The sequence below is a fragment of the Giraffa tippelskirchi genome, chromosome 11 (assembly GCF_054371585.1).
Source record: "Giraffa tippelskirchi isolate mGirTip1 chromosome 11, T2T-mGirTip1v1.2.pri, whole genome shotgun sequence".
Lineage (NCBI taxonomy): Eukaryota > Metazoa > Chordata > Mammalia > Artiodactyla > Giraffidae > Giraffa > Giraffa tippelskirchi.
The window spans coordinates 102,895,199-102,907,720 of record NC_137285.1 but is presented as its reverse complement, the minus strand read 5'-3'; the positions used below and the strand labels follow the sequence as shown (position 1 = coordinate 102,907,720).

General features: G+C 44.9%; 1 protein-coding gene across 42 annotated transcripts in view; it reads right to left on the bottom strand.

The window, feature by feature from the left end:
* CEP164 (centrosomal protein 164) overlaps positions 1-12,522 on the bottom strand; it is a 70,601-nt gene that overhangs the window by 44,747 nt on the left and 13,332 nt on the right. For 36 of the 42 annotated variants that reach the window (XR_014070046.1, XR_014070045.1, XR_014070056.1 and 33 more), the window contains 2 exons: positions 4,315-4,519; positions 137-1,792 (listed from right to left, as the gene is read on the bottom strand). Coding sequence is in view for 25 of the 42 variants with exons in the window: in XM_081546488.1 (XP_081402614.1) it covers positions 137-1,792; positions 4,315-4,519 (1,861 nt within the window). In the remaining 17 variants the exon portion in view is untranslated. The remainder of the gene's footprint in view (positions 1-136; positions 1,793-4,314; positions 4,520-12,522) is intronic. The other 6 variants (XM_081546510.1, XM_081546512.1, XM_081546513.1 and 3 more) reach the window with 1 other exon arrangement.

Below are 12,522 nucleotides of genomic sequence, written 5' to 3'. Positions count from 1 at the left end.
AGGGGCTTCCCTGGTCACCAAGGACAGACAACAGGAAAGCTGACCTGATGGCTGGGTTAAGGTTGTCAGCACAACCTGCTCCCTCCCTGCCAAGTTCACTGGGCCTGAAGGCTGTGATGCTCTCTGAAAAGCCTACCTGGTCGAGAAGCTGCATCTTGCCTGGCTCTGCCGCAAGCCCTCTGCTGGAACTCAGCTCGACCAGCCCCTGCCTGAGGGGGCTGCTGCCTGGCCGGAGACGAGAGGCCTCCTGCGCAGCCAGGGCAACGTCCACTTCTGGAGGACGCTCCCGCAGCTCCGGCCCCCAAGGCAGAAGCCCGGAGTCTGTGGCTCTGACGGCCTCGTGCTCGCCCTCGCTAGACAGCCTGGAAGACTCGGCAGCCAGGCAGCAGATCATGCTGGCCAGGTCTTGGCCCGGCATCTCCTGCGCGCTCTCAGGCAGCCCCAGGCCCTCCAGCCGCCTGGAGATCTTGACCATCTGCAGGATGTGCTGGTAGAACCTCTGGTCCTCAGAGTAGTCTTCGCTCTCTGACTGCTCCTCAGCGGAGCTCTGCATGGGGAGCAGCTGGGGCGCCAGGAAGGTGCTGGGGTGCTGCTCTGTGGGCCCGGGGCCTGACTCACCCATGCCCCACTCAGATCCTCGTGGGCTCTGCAGGTCCCATGGGAAATTGGTCACCTCCCCCAGGACCTTGGAGCCAAGGCAAGAGGCCAGGCTGCTGCTGCTGCTCTCCAAGTCAGGCTCACACCCACTCGGCCTCTTGTCCTCTTGCGGGGGCTCTGGAGAGCCTGGGGGTGGGCTCTCAATGGCAGGAGGCCCCCCAGGAGCACTCTCTGCAGGGGCGCTCTGGGCTGGTTCTGAGGCCAGGGTATCAGGGGGTATTAGCAACAGCCCCTGGGGTGGACCTCCAGCTGAGGCCCCTGGAGCCTCAAGGTCATCGGGCTCGGTTTCCTTGCCGCCCCTGGAGGTGTCCTTGTGGACAAGCTTGGAGACCTGTCCCACCCACAGTCCTGGGGGCTCTCTTCTCCTCCTGCCTCTGCCCAAGCTCCTCGTTTCCCCAGAAACGCCCTGCCAGCTCTGGTCTTCAGCTGGGCTGCTGTCTAACAAGAACAACTTGCTCTTCCCGGTAAGCAGCATGGGGTCAGAAGAACAAGGGGACAGCGAGGGGGCCTCCTCAGGGGATGGTGAGGGAACGGGGCTCTGGCCCTTGTCTCCCCCAGGGCCAGTGGAGCTCCGTTTGGCTACATCATGCCTGTGCTCCTCCCTTCTCAGCTGCGGGCCCTTGAGGGTCCCCGAAAGCTTCGCGTGGACAGAGGCCTGCGTGTTGCTCTCTAACACATCCTGCCTGTTCTGGAAGGGCCCCATGTGGTCAGGGCCCAGAGCGCCAGGTTTCAGCTGTCTGGTCCTCATCTCCAGCTCTTCTATTTCGGGGTCTGAAAACCCCAGGTAGATTTTTTCTGTCAGCGGCTGGGGTTTCTCCAGATCCTGCTGGTCACCTAATTCTGTCCTGCAGTGGGCTGGGGCCCTGCCTAAGATTTTCTCCACGTCGGCAAAGATCTGGTGGGCTTGGGAAGCTTGGCCTTTGAAGAGCGGCTGCAGCTTGCTGGGCAGGGAGCCCGTGAGAGGCCTGGGGGTGTCACCCAGCACACACAGGCTCTTCCCTTTCTTAAAAGAGCCCTCGGTTCTAGCCTGCATCTCTCGGTCTAGGTCCAGATCAGCCAGCCCAGGTGCTGGGAGAGGGGACGGGCCACGGAGAAAGGAGGAAGAAGGCAGAAGGCCCTGCTCAGGCTGTGTTTCCTAGATGGGTATATAAACAGGCAGAGAAAACGAAGACAAAGCACTGCTGACTTCTACTGGCTACCGTAGCAGCTGGCAAACCCTTAGCAGAAACCCACCCTCCATTCAAAGTAAAAACACAAACCAAAGAGGGAAGAAAAGCTAAATATTCCCTTGGGCTTTGGTGTTTTCTGGGCTCTAGGTTCCTTGTCTACAAAGAAGAGACTTGACTAGATCCATGGCTCAGGAACCTTGCTCCGCATGGCACCTTGGGGCCACCATAGTCGGTATGTGATGGGGAAGGAGCAATGCCCAGACCCCCACTCCCAGGTTCAACCAGAGCAGCTCTGCTTCTTTAGACACTGGCCCTCCACAGAGGAACTGATATGAAGATGGTGTCACTACTAACAAAAAGTCTAAAAATCTCCAACTAGGTTATCCTGGAGGTACCATCAAGCTCTCAATTCTGTGACTGTTTAATTTCATAAAAATCCACCATTCTTATCAAGGACTATCAGAAATAATCTAAGAAGGGAGGGAAGAGGGGAAACATGGCAGTGAGCTGAGCCTTGAACACTCAGACTAGGTCTTCCACCAAATGAGCTGGTGCTGCTCAAGAGAGGTCCACACAGTCAGGGAATCTTGGGGTAGAAAAAAACCCCTAGGGACTTCCCTGATGGTCCAGTGGTTAAGAAGACGTCTGCCAATGCAGGGGACATGGGTTCAATCCCTGGTCCAGTAAGATCCCACATGGCACAGAGCAACTAAGCCTGTGCATCGCCAACTACTGAACCTGCATGCCACAACTAGAGAAGCCACCACAAAGAGAGGCTTATACACTGTAACGAAGAGGAGCCCCCAAGAGCGCCCACGTGCAGCAACGAAGACCTAATGCAGCCATAAAGAAAGAAAGAAAAAAAAAAATTCCTAAAAGATCAACCACATTCTTCAAATATTCACACTAAACTCCACCTAGCTCTCCTCCAGTGAGCCCAAACCACCTGAACCCAGATCAGCCACTTGGTCAGGCCTGCCCCCAAACAAACTCAGGTTTCAGGCACCTGTCCTGAGCCCTAAGATCCAGACTGGCAGCCCAGGCCGGTTCACTTGCCCTAAGCTCCTGAACCACAAGAGGAATCCTTTGTAACAGGGAGCTCCAGGAACTCAGTCAAATACCCAGCACCAGGTCTATTACCCAACTCTCCAACACAGAACCCTCACTTTATTCCCTCTCTCACCTGCAGTCATGTCAGAGACTACCCAGGTGCCAACTGTCATCTAAAATAGGTCCTGGCAGGAATTCCCCAGTGGTCCAGTGGTTAAGACTCCACACTTCCAGTGCAAGGGGAGTGGGTTCCATCCCTGGTCAGGGAAATAAGATCCCATACACCTCGTGGCCAAAAAAAAAAAAAAACTAAAATAGTCTGGGATTAGTGAGAAGCCCATTATCCATCTTTTACCTTGTAAATACATGCCATTAGAAAATTCAACCTCTTTGGAAATGACATGTCCTCTTTTCTCCACCGGAAGAAATCGGTTTGCTATCTTATTTCTTAGAACCATGACTAGTAATATGGGGTGGGGGTGGAGGGTATGGGGGAGGCATATCCGTAGAGCTTGGAAATGATAAAAAGGACAACTTTGTCAGCAACCATCCAACATCAGAACTGACACCCTGGGAAGGAAGGTAAATGGAGGAATTTTTGCTGAGAAGTAAGCATCAGGCACCGGTGGGAAATAAAGGCCATAAATAAGAGAGCAAATCAACTCGACCACTGAGAGGGTTGAAAAGGTATTCCCAGCGCTTCCCGCCTGGCTGAACTGGGTTCCCAAGCCCCTCCCTCTCCTCAATGTGGCTCACCTGCCTCGTACCTGGAGGAGGCACACAAGACAATAACGGGAAAGAGCATTTTCAACTTTTGAGTAAAAAAGCTGCTTGGGAAACAAGATGAGGGCACTGCAAACGTCGGTTTCCACCATGAACCAAGGACACCGGTAGCAAAGACCATCCATGGGAGCAGATAAAAAAGCCTCAAACTTTTCTTTCTGGATGTTGAAGGCACTGGTGTTCTGAAAACTGAATTATGGCCCATCAGATTTCCAGGAATTCGCACCACTGAGACACATAATGAATCCACACGGGGCAGGCCTGGCTTGGAAAGGAGAGGGGAGGCGCTTGCTCCTTTAGGCTCTCTGGCCTCCGCTGACTGCTCCCTGTAACCCGCCTCTCCAGAGAGGCATCAGTTCTCAGACCACTGCAAATCACCGTCCTCAGTCGGGCGCTCGCTCACTAACCCTATTATATTATATATGCCTCCCAACAGAGAGCGGGGCAGAAATTGCTTAGCAATAGTAAGCACTGGTTCTAGAAGCTAAAAGGAAAATCTGCCAGAAAACAGGTATAATTCAGATGATGTACCATCACAAAATTACTATATTATTGTTGTTGGTCTTAATCTCCCAGCTGTAAACAGCTAAAAGTTCCCAATACCCCCTCAGGATTCAGGCCTGGTCTCTCTGGGAGCTGGCACCCACTAACTCACCAGGGAACTCTTGGAGGTCTCCTTATCCTTCTTGTCTTTCTTTTCCTTTTTCTTTTTCTTTTCTTTCTTCTTAGTGGCCCCAGGAGTTGACAGCTTGCCCCGCTCTTGGATCACCAAGTTCCGATAGTGTTCATCACAGGGGTGGTCCCACGTGGACTGCCCGTTGGCAAAGTTGAAATAGTAAATATCACCTGTGATGTCCTGGCTGGGGATGAGCAGAGGTCACAAGTTAGTCCCTGCTCAGGTCCAAAGCTACATAGGAAAAAAGAAAAATAGCAAGGAAGCAGAGAAGAGGGAAGAATTGTGGAAAGAGGGAAAGAGGGAGAGAGGAGGAGGAAGAGAAAAATTAACACAAAATTGGCTAGATTTGGCTAAGAATAAGGAGTTAGGCTAGATAGAAACAAACAATTAGGATATTAAGGACTTCTCATATCGAGATGTTCAATCATTTTGGTTCCTGAGAATTCATGCTAGACTACAGTAGGAATAAACTTGGTTTTAGATGGATAAATACAAATGCTATGATGTCTTAGAGGTAAATTCTAGGATAGACCTTGCTTAATATTTTCATAAATGATCTAAAGAAAAAAGATACGTTGTGAAAGCTCTGATTTTGCAAAAGACTCTAAATACATAAGAGGCAACAATCCACGTTAGTGGGGCCAATCAACAGTAAAAGAAAATAATGTAGAAGGTGGGCCTCAAGAATCTGTTTCAATATGGCTAAAATAAGTCTAAAATAAGTCATTCATCCCATCCACCATTATCAGTAATCCATTAGGACAGCTAATGGGAAAAAACCCATCACAATAGCAATGTGAAAGATAAAATACTCAGGAATAAACACAGTGTGTGCAAGACTTTCATAAAGTTTTACTGAAAATTCAGGGGGAGGGGAAACAATTGGCGAAACAACCCATGTTCCTGAATAGGATTCAAGTCTGTAAACATGACAATAATCCTCAAATTAATATATAAATCCAATACAATTCTAATCAGGCTCCTTATGAAACTTGACCTTGTCTTGGCCAAGAAGCACATGAGAAGGTGTTCAGCATCACTCAACATTAGGGAAATGAAAACTAAACCCACCATGAAATATCACTTCACACCCATTAACACAACTATTATCAATAGTTCTCAAAACACAAATATTATCAAAAGAGCAGAAAATAACAAGTGCAGGCGAGGATGTAGAGAAACTGAAACTCTTGTACACTACTGCTGGGACGGTAAAATGGAATAGCCAAAGTGAACAACAGCGTGACAGTTCCTCAAAAAGTTAGAATTACCGAATTTCCCTGGCGGTCCAGTGGTTAAGAATCTGCCTGCCAATGCAGGGGACACAGGTTCAATCCCTGGTCCAGGAAGATCTCACATGTCACAGAACAACTAAGCCCGTGTGCCACAACTACTGAAGCCCATGCGCCCTAAAGCCCATGCTCCGCAACAAGAGAAGCCACCACAATGAGAAGCCTGTGCACCGCAGCTAGAGAGTAGCCCATGCTCTCCGAAACCAAAGGACGCCTGCGCACAGCAACGAAGACCCAGTACAATCAAAAATAAAAATAAATTTAAAATTTTAAAGATATAGCACTACATTAAAAATCTGAATTACCATATAAACCAGCAATTCTACCTCTGGGTGTACACTCAAAAAAATTGAAAGCAGGAATTCAAACAGGTTTGAATGTTCACAGCAGCGTTATTAACATAGCCAACAGAAAGAGAAATTCTCAGAGGTCAGAAACAGAAAGCAAGCATGAAATCTGAGTAATAAGTGCATCAACTGACAGGTCAAGGTCGGGATCTGCCCTGGATATAGGCCCACGGAACTTGAGTTTAAATGCCAACCTAGAACAAAATGTGGCCTCAGGGCGCCATATGTTTGGAAACTAAAACTGAGACCCTAGATATATCTGGGGCTCTTCAGGCTGTTCTCTCCATGAATAAAAGGACCTAGTGGGCCATGGAAGTAGCAAGGAAGCACATCACCCACTCCAGGTTCTAGGTGGGGAAAATAAAATTTAATGAAAAACTGAAACCCCAAGACATATGTAGATAGAGTTCAAAATGTGGTAAGAAAATGCCAGGTCTGGGAAATTAATGTAAAAATTTAGTCCTAAGGCACTAAAAAATCCTTGGCAGAAACCACTGTAAGGCTACTCAACAACCCAGGAATGAGACACTCACAGAAAATAACCTCTGCAGAAAATGAATTCACAAAATGCACAATAAATAATTACAAACCATGTGAGGAAACACTTCACCATGAGGGAAAATCAGTAACACAATGAAAAGAAGAACTGAGAGTAGAACAACCAGAAGAAGACTAAAAATAACAATACTGAAAATTATTGGATGGATAAAAGGAAGAGAATCTATAATGAAAGAACAGAACTCTTTAAAAATAAATAAATAAACCTACACATATTGAAAAGAACATAAGGGGACTTCCCTGGTGGTCCAGTGGTTAAGACTCCACGCTCCTAATGCCGGGGGAGCCTGGGCTCAATCCCTGGTCAGGGAACTAAGATCCCACACACCACAACTAGAGAAGCTGGCACGCCACAACAAAGACCCACTGCAGCCAAAAGGAAAAATAAAATTAAAAAAAGAAAAGAACATAAGAGAATTTGTAGGAATTCATAGTCATTAAATTCAAAACAAACACATAAAAAAAAAGAACACATTGATTAAGCAGCAGATTTGACACAGAAGAAACAAATAGTGAATTGGGAAATATATATGCTAAAGAAAATTATAAAGTCATTTTTAAAATATGAAACAGAAGTTAAGAGACATGGTGGATAAAAATAACTAAGTCTAATACATTTATAGTAAGAGTTCTAGAAAAGAAAGTGATAATGGTTGAGAAGTTTTCAAAATTGAAGAGACATGAGTCCTCAGAGTAAGAAAGCATTCCAATTCCTGTATACAGTAAATAAAAGTGAGTCCACACCTAGATATATTGTAGTGAAATTACAGGACACCAAAGATTAAAAACAAAATAATGAAAACAACCAGAGGGGGGAAAAATCGATTACCTACAGAGGAGCAACTAATAAAACCAAAAAACATGTCTTATTAGCCCACCAGACAGAAGACAACGGTATACAATATACAATATTGTCAAAGGGCTGTTTGACAAATCTGTACTCAACTAAACCATTATTCAAGAGTAAGAACAGGAGATTCCCTTGTGGTCCAGTGGGTAGAATTCAGCACTTTCACAGTTAGGGCCCCAGATCAGCCCCTGGGTGGGGAAGAGTGAGACCAGACAACAATCACTCGGGACACAGGAAGATCAACACACTTAGCATGCTTGATAAAAAGGACATTTAAGAAACAGAAAGAGAGTCAGAGACATAGGAGACAAACTTATGGTTACCAAAGGGGATGGGGAAGGACAAATCAGGAGTTTGGTATTAACAGATATAAGGTCCTACTGCTTAGTTCAAGGAACTGTATTCAATATTCTGTAGTAAACCATAATGGAAAAGAACATAAAAAAATATTTCTTATATATATATAAATGTACATACACACACATATATATATAACTGAATCATTTTGCTGTATACCAGAAACTAACACAAAACTGTAAATCACTATACTTCAATCTAAAAAATGAGAGACCACATTCTTATCAAGCACACATAAAACATTTAGGTAAGCAGGATCAATTACTGAACCAGAAGAGAATTCTGTAACAGCATGTAACAAAGAATAGATATAATGAACAAATAAAATTGGAAATCAATAATTTAAAAAATACCCAACTCTACCTCATCTCCTTCAAGCTATTATTTTGGAGAAAAGATACTTAACAAAATTTTAATAAATGAAATCCAATAATATGTAATCATTATCAAGCAGTTTACCCCTAGAAAGTAAGGTCGGTCTAACAATTGAAAGCCAATCAATATAACTGACCGTATTAATAGACCAATATAGAAAAACCATGCTTCTTCTGTATATGCAGATGCATATATAGATGTAGAAAAAAATATTTGACAAAATTAAAAATCCATTTCGGATTTTGAATGCAATCCATTCTCAGCAAGCTAGGAATACAGGGGAACTTCTTCATCCTGACACAGGACATTTAGAAAACCCTACACTTAATACTGGCTATCATCACACTTAATGGTGAAAGACTTAAGGGGAATGTTTCCCCTTAAGATCAGAAATAAGCCTAAAATGTTCATCGTCACCATTTCTATTCAACTGTATTAAAGGTTCCAGTCAGTGCAATAAGGCAAGAAATAGAAATATAAGGTATCCAGGTTAGAAAAGAAGATGAAAAAATGTCTTCATTCCCAGAAGACATACTATCTATGTAGAAAATTCTATAGAATCTACAAAAAAAAAAGCTACTAGAACTAACATAAGTTTAGCAAGGTTGCAGGCTAGAAGATCAGTATACAAAAACCAATTTTATTTTATATGAATGCAACCAACACTTGGAAATTGACATTTTAAAAGATAACATCTATAAACATAATGGAAAAGAATACGAAAAAGAATGGCTGTATATTTATAACTGAATCACTTTGCTGTACAGAATTAATACATCATAAATCAACTATACTTCAATAACAAAAATAAATACAAGATACCAGAAGCATCAAAAAAGGAGATAAATCTGACAAAATATAGGCAAGATGTGTAAACTAAAAACTATAAAAGATTTCTTAGCAATATTAAAGAAAGCCTAAATAAATGGAAACAGACTATGTTCATGGGTTGGAAGACTCAATATTGTTTAAGATGTCAGTCCTCTCAAACTGATTTATAGATTTAGTGCAATTTCAGTCAAAACCCTGAACAGGACTTTTTATAGAAATTGACAAGCTGATTCTAAAATTCATACAGAAATGCAAGGGACCTGGAATACAACTTTGAAAATGGAGAACAAAGTTGCAGGATTTACTCTAAACAATATTAAGATTTATAATAAAGCTACAGTAACCCAGACAGCATGGTATTTGTGTAAGGTAGACAAAACAGACCAGTGGAAGACAACAGAGAATCCAGACCTGGAGGGAATTCCCCAAGTGACAGCCATTACTCACGGGACTGGGTGTAAGGGTGAAGAGGACACACATGCATAGGTTTCTTTTTTTTCTAAGTAGGAAATAGAAATGAGATAATTTTTTCAGTACACAGCATGATGATTTGATAAACTTCTTTACTATGAAATGATTACCACAGCAGGGTTAGTTAACACGTCTACTACCTCCATAATCACCATTTATTTTCTGTGGTGAGAGTATTTCAGATCTGGGACTTCCCTGGTGGTCCACTGGCTAAGACTCCATGCTCCCAGTGCGGGAGGCCTGGGTTCGATTCCTGGTCAGGGAACTAGACCCCACTTGCCACAACTAAGAGTTCGCACGCAGCAATAAAGATCCCGTGTGCCCCAGTGAAGACTAAAGAGCCCGTGTGCCGCAACTAAGCCCCAGCACAGCCAAATAATACATTAAAAAAAATAAAGAAAAAGAATAGAGAGATTAATGATGAGGCAAATGTGGCGAACACGATGCATACTGGAGCCCAACAGAAACCACTACCCTACAAATACAACCATGAGGCCTCAGCACCTGGAATACCATGTGCAGTGCTGACGGCTTTCCTACAAGAAAGATGTCATGAACTGGAGAAGGTCCAAGGAAAGGCGGCTAAACAGGTCCAGAGAACAGGGAACCTGCCATGCAAGAAGCAGCTGGAAGGATTAGGTCTCTGAGGCACAGATGAGTGAGGCTACAGTTGCAGTCATTTTGAAGCATGGCCAATGCATTCAGTGGTTCAGGAAAGAGGAGAATAATCACACCTTGTACACACAACTGCACGATCCCAGCAGAAGACACGACCCCCCCGGGACATCCGAGGGCTAGTGTGGGACAAACAGGAAATCCCATTCTTCAGTACGAAAGAAACTCGAGGCACTTACTGTAGGGAGGCAGCATGGAGAGAGCTCTGTGTCCATGAGGAAGACAGAGCTGGGTCTCCAAGAGTGACAATCCTGGTGGGTGGGGGGAGGGGGGAGACAGAGGTGGATGGCAGTGGCTGCCCCACCTCAGCCAGTCTGATCCTCACCGTCAACCTTTGTTCACCCAAGATGACCTAGTGAATGCCTGCTTCTCACAATTCAGAGCTCAAACTGAAACTAGAAACATGGACCCATTCATGAACAGGTCACACAAGTTCAGGGTTGGGCTGTCCAGGGAGACAGAAACTGCTACCCGTCTGTGTCGTCACACCACAAACCTCTGGAGCACCAGCATCCACTTTGGACACACTGAAGAGGCCCCAGTATCGTTACTCTCCATCTCAGTCTGCAAAGAATAACAATGACACCTCCTCCGTGTGTCTGAAACAGATGGTGGTGCTCGAGAGCTTGTTGCAGGGCAGCAGCTGAGATCCTGGGACCCTGGAAGTCTGTGCTGAGACCCTCCGGGGACCAGAAAGGTAACCTGGTTGCTGTTTTTCAGTTGCTCAGTCATGTCCGACTCTGCAACTCCATGGACTGCAGCACACCAGGCTTCCCTGTCCTTCACCATCTCTCAGAGTTTGCTGATATTCATGTCCATTGAATCAGTGATGCCATCCAGCCATCTCATTCTCTGTTGCCCGTTCTCCTCCTGCCTTCAGTCTTTCCCAGCATCAGGGTCTTTTCTCATGAATCAGTTTTTCACATCAGGTGGCCAGAGTATGGGAGCTTCAGCATCAGTCCTTCCAGTGAATATTCAGGGTTGATTTTCTTTAGGATTGACTTGTTTGATCTCCTTGCAATCCACGGGACTCTCCAACATCACAGTTCTTCTCCAACGTCACAGTTCGAAAGTATCAATTCTTCAGCCCTCAGCCTTCTTTATGGTCCAACTCTCACACCTGTATGTGACTACTGGAAAAACCATAGCTTTGACTACATGGACCTTTGTCAGCAAAGTAATGTCTCTTCTTTTTAACACGCTGTTGAGATTTGGCATAGCTTTTCTTCCAAGGAGCAAGCATCTTTTAATTTCTTGGGTGCAGTCACCATCTGCAGTGATTTTGGAACCCAAGAAAATAGTCTCTCACTGTTTCCATTGTTTCCTCATCTATTTACCATGAAGTGATGGGACCAGCATCTGCTGGATCATCGAAAAAGCAAGAGAGTTCCAGAAAAACATCTACTTTTGCTTTATTGACTATGCCAAAGCCTTTGACTGTGTGAATCACAACAAACTGTGGAAAATTCTTAAAGAGATAGGAATGCCAGACCACCTGACCTGCCTCCTGAGAAATCTGTATGTAGGTTGAGAAGCAACAGTTGTAACTGGACATGGAACAACAGACTGGTTCCAAATTGGGAAAGGAGTACATCAAGGCTGCATACTGTCACCCTGCTTATTTAACTTGTATGCAGAGCACATCATTTGAAATGCCAGGCTGGATGAAGCACAAGCTGGAATCAAGATTGCTGGGAGAAATATCAATAACCTCAGATATGCAGATGACACCACCCTTATGGCAGAAAGTGAAGAACTAAAGAGTCTCTTGATGAGAGTGAAAAAACTGGCTTAAAACTCAATATTCAGAAAACTAAGATCATGGCATCTGGTCCCATCACTTCATGGCAAACAGAGAGGGAAACAATGGAAACCGTGAGAGACTGTTTTTTTGCCTCCAAAAAAACACCATTACTGCAGATGGTGATTGCAGCCATGAAATTAAAAGATGCTTGCTCCTTGGAAGAAAAGCTATGACCAACCTACACAGCATATTAAAAAGCAGAGACATTACTTTGCCGACAAAGGTCCATCTAGTCAAAGTTATGGTTTTTCCAGTAGTCATGTATGGATGTGAGAGCTGGACTATAAAGAAAGCTGAGTGCCGAAGAACTGATGCTCCTGAACTGTGGTGTTGAGAGTCCCATGGACTGCAAGGAGATCAAACCAGTCAATCCTAAAGGAAATTAGTCCTGAATATTCATTGGAAGGACTGATGCTGAAGCTGAAGCTCCAATACTCTGGTCACCTGATGCGAAGAAGTGACTCATTGGAAAAGACCCTGATGCTGGGGAAGATTGAAGGCGGGAGGAGAAGGGGTCAACAGAGGATGAGATGGTTGGATAGCATTACCAATGCAATGGACATGAGTTTGAGTAAGCTCCAGGAGTTGGTGATGGACAGGGAGGACTGGCGTGCTGCAGTCCACGGG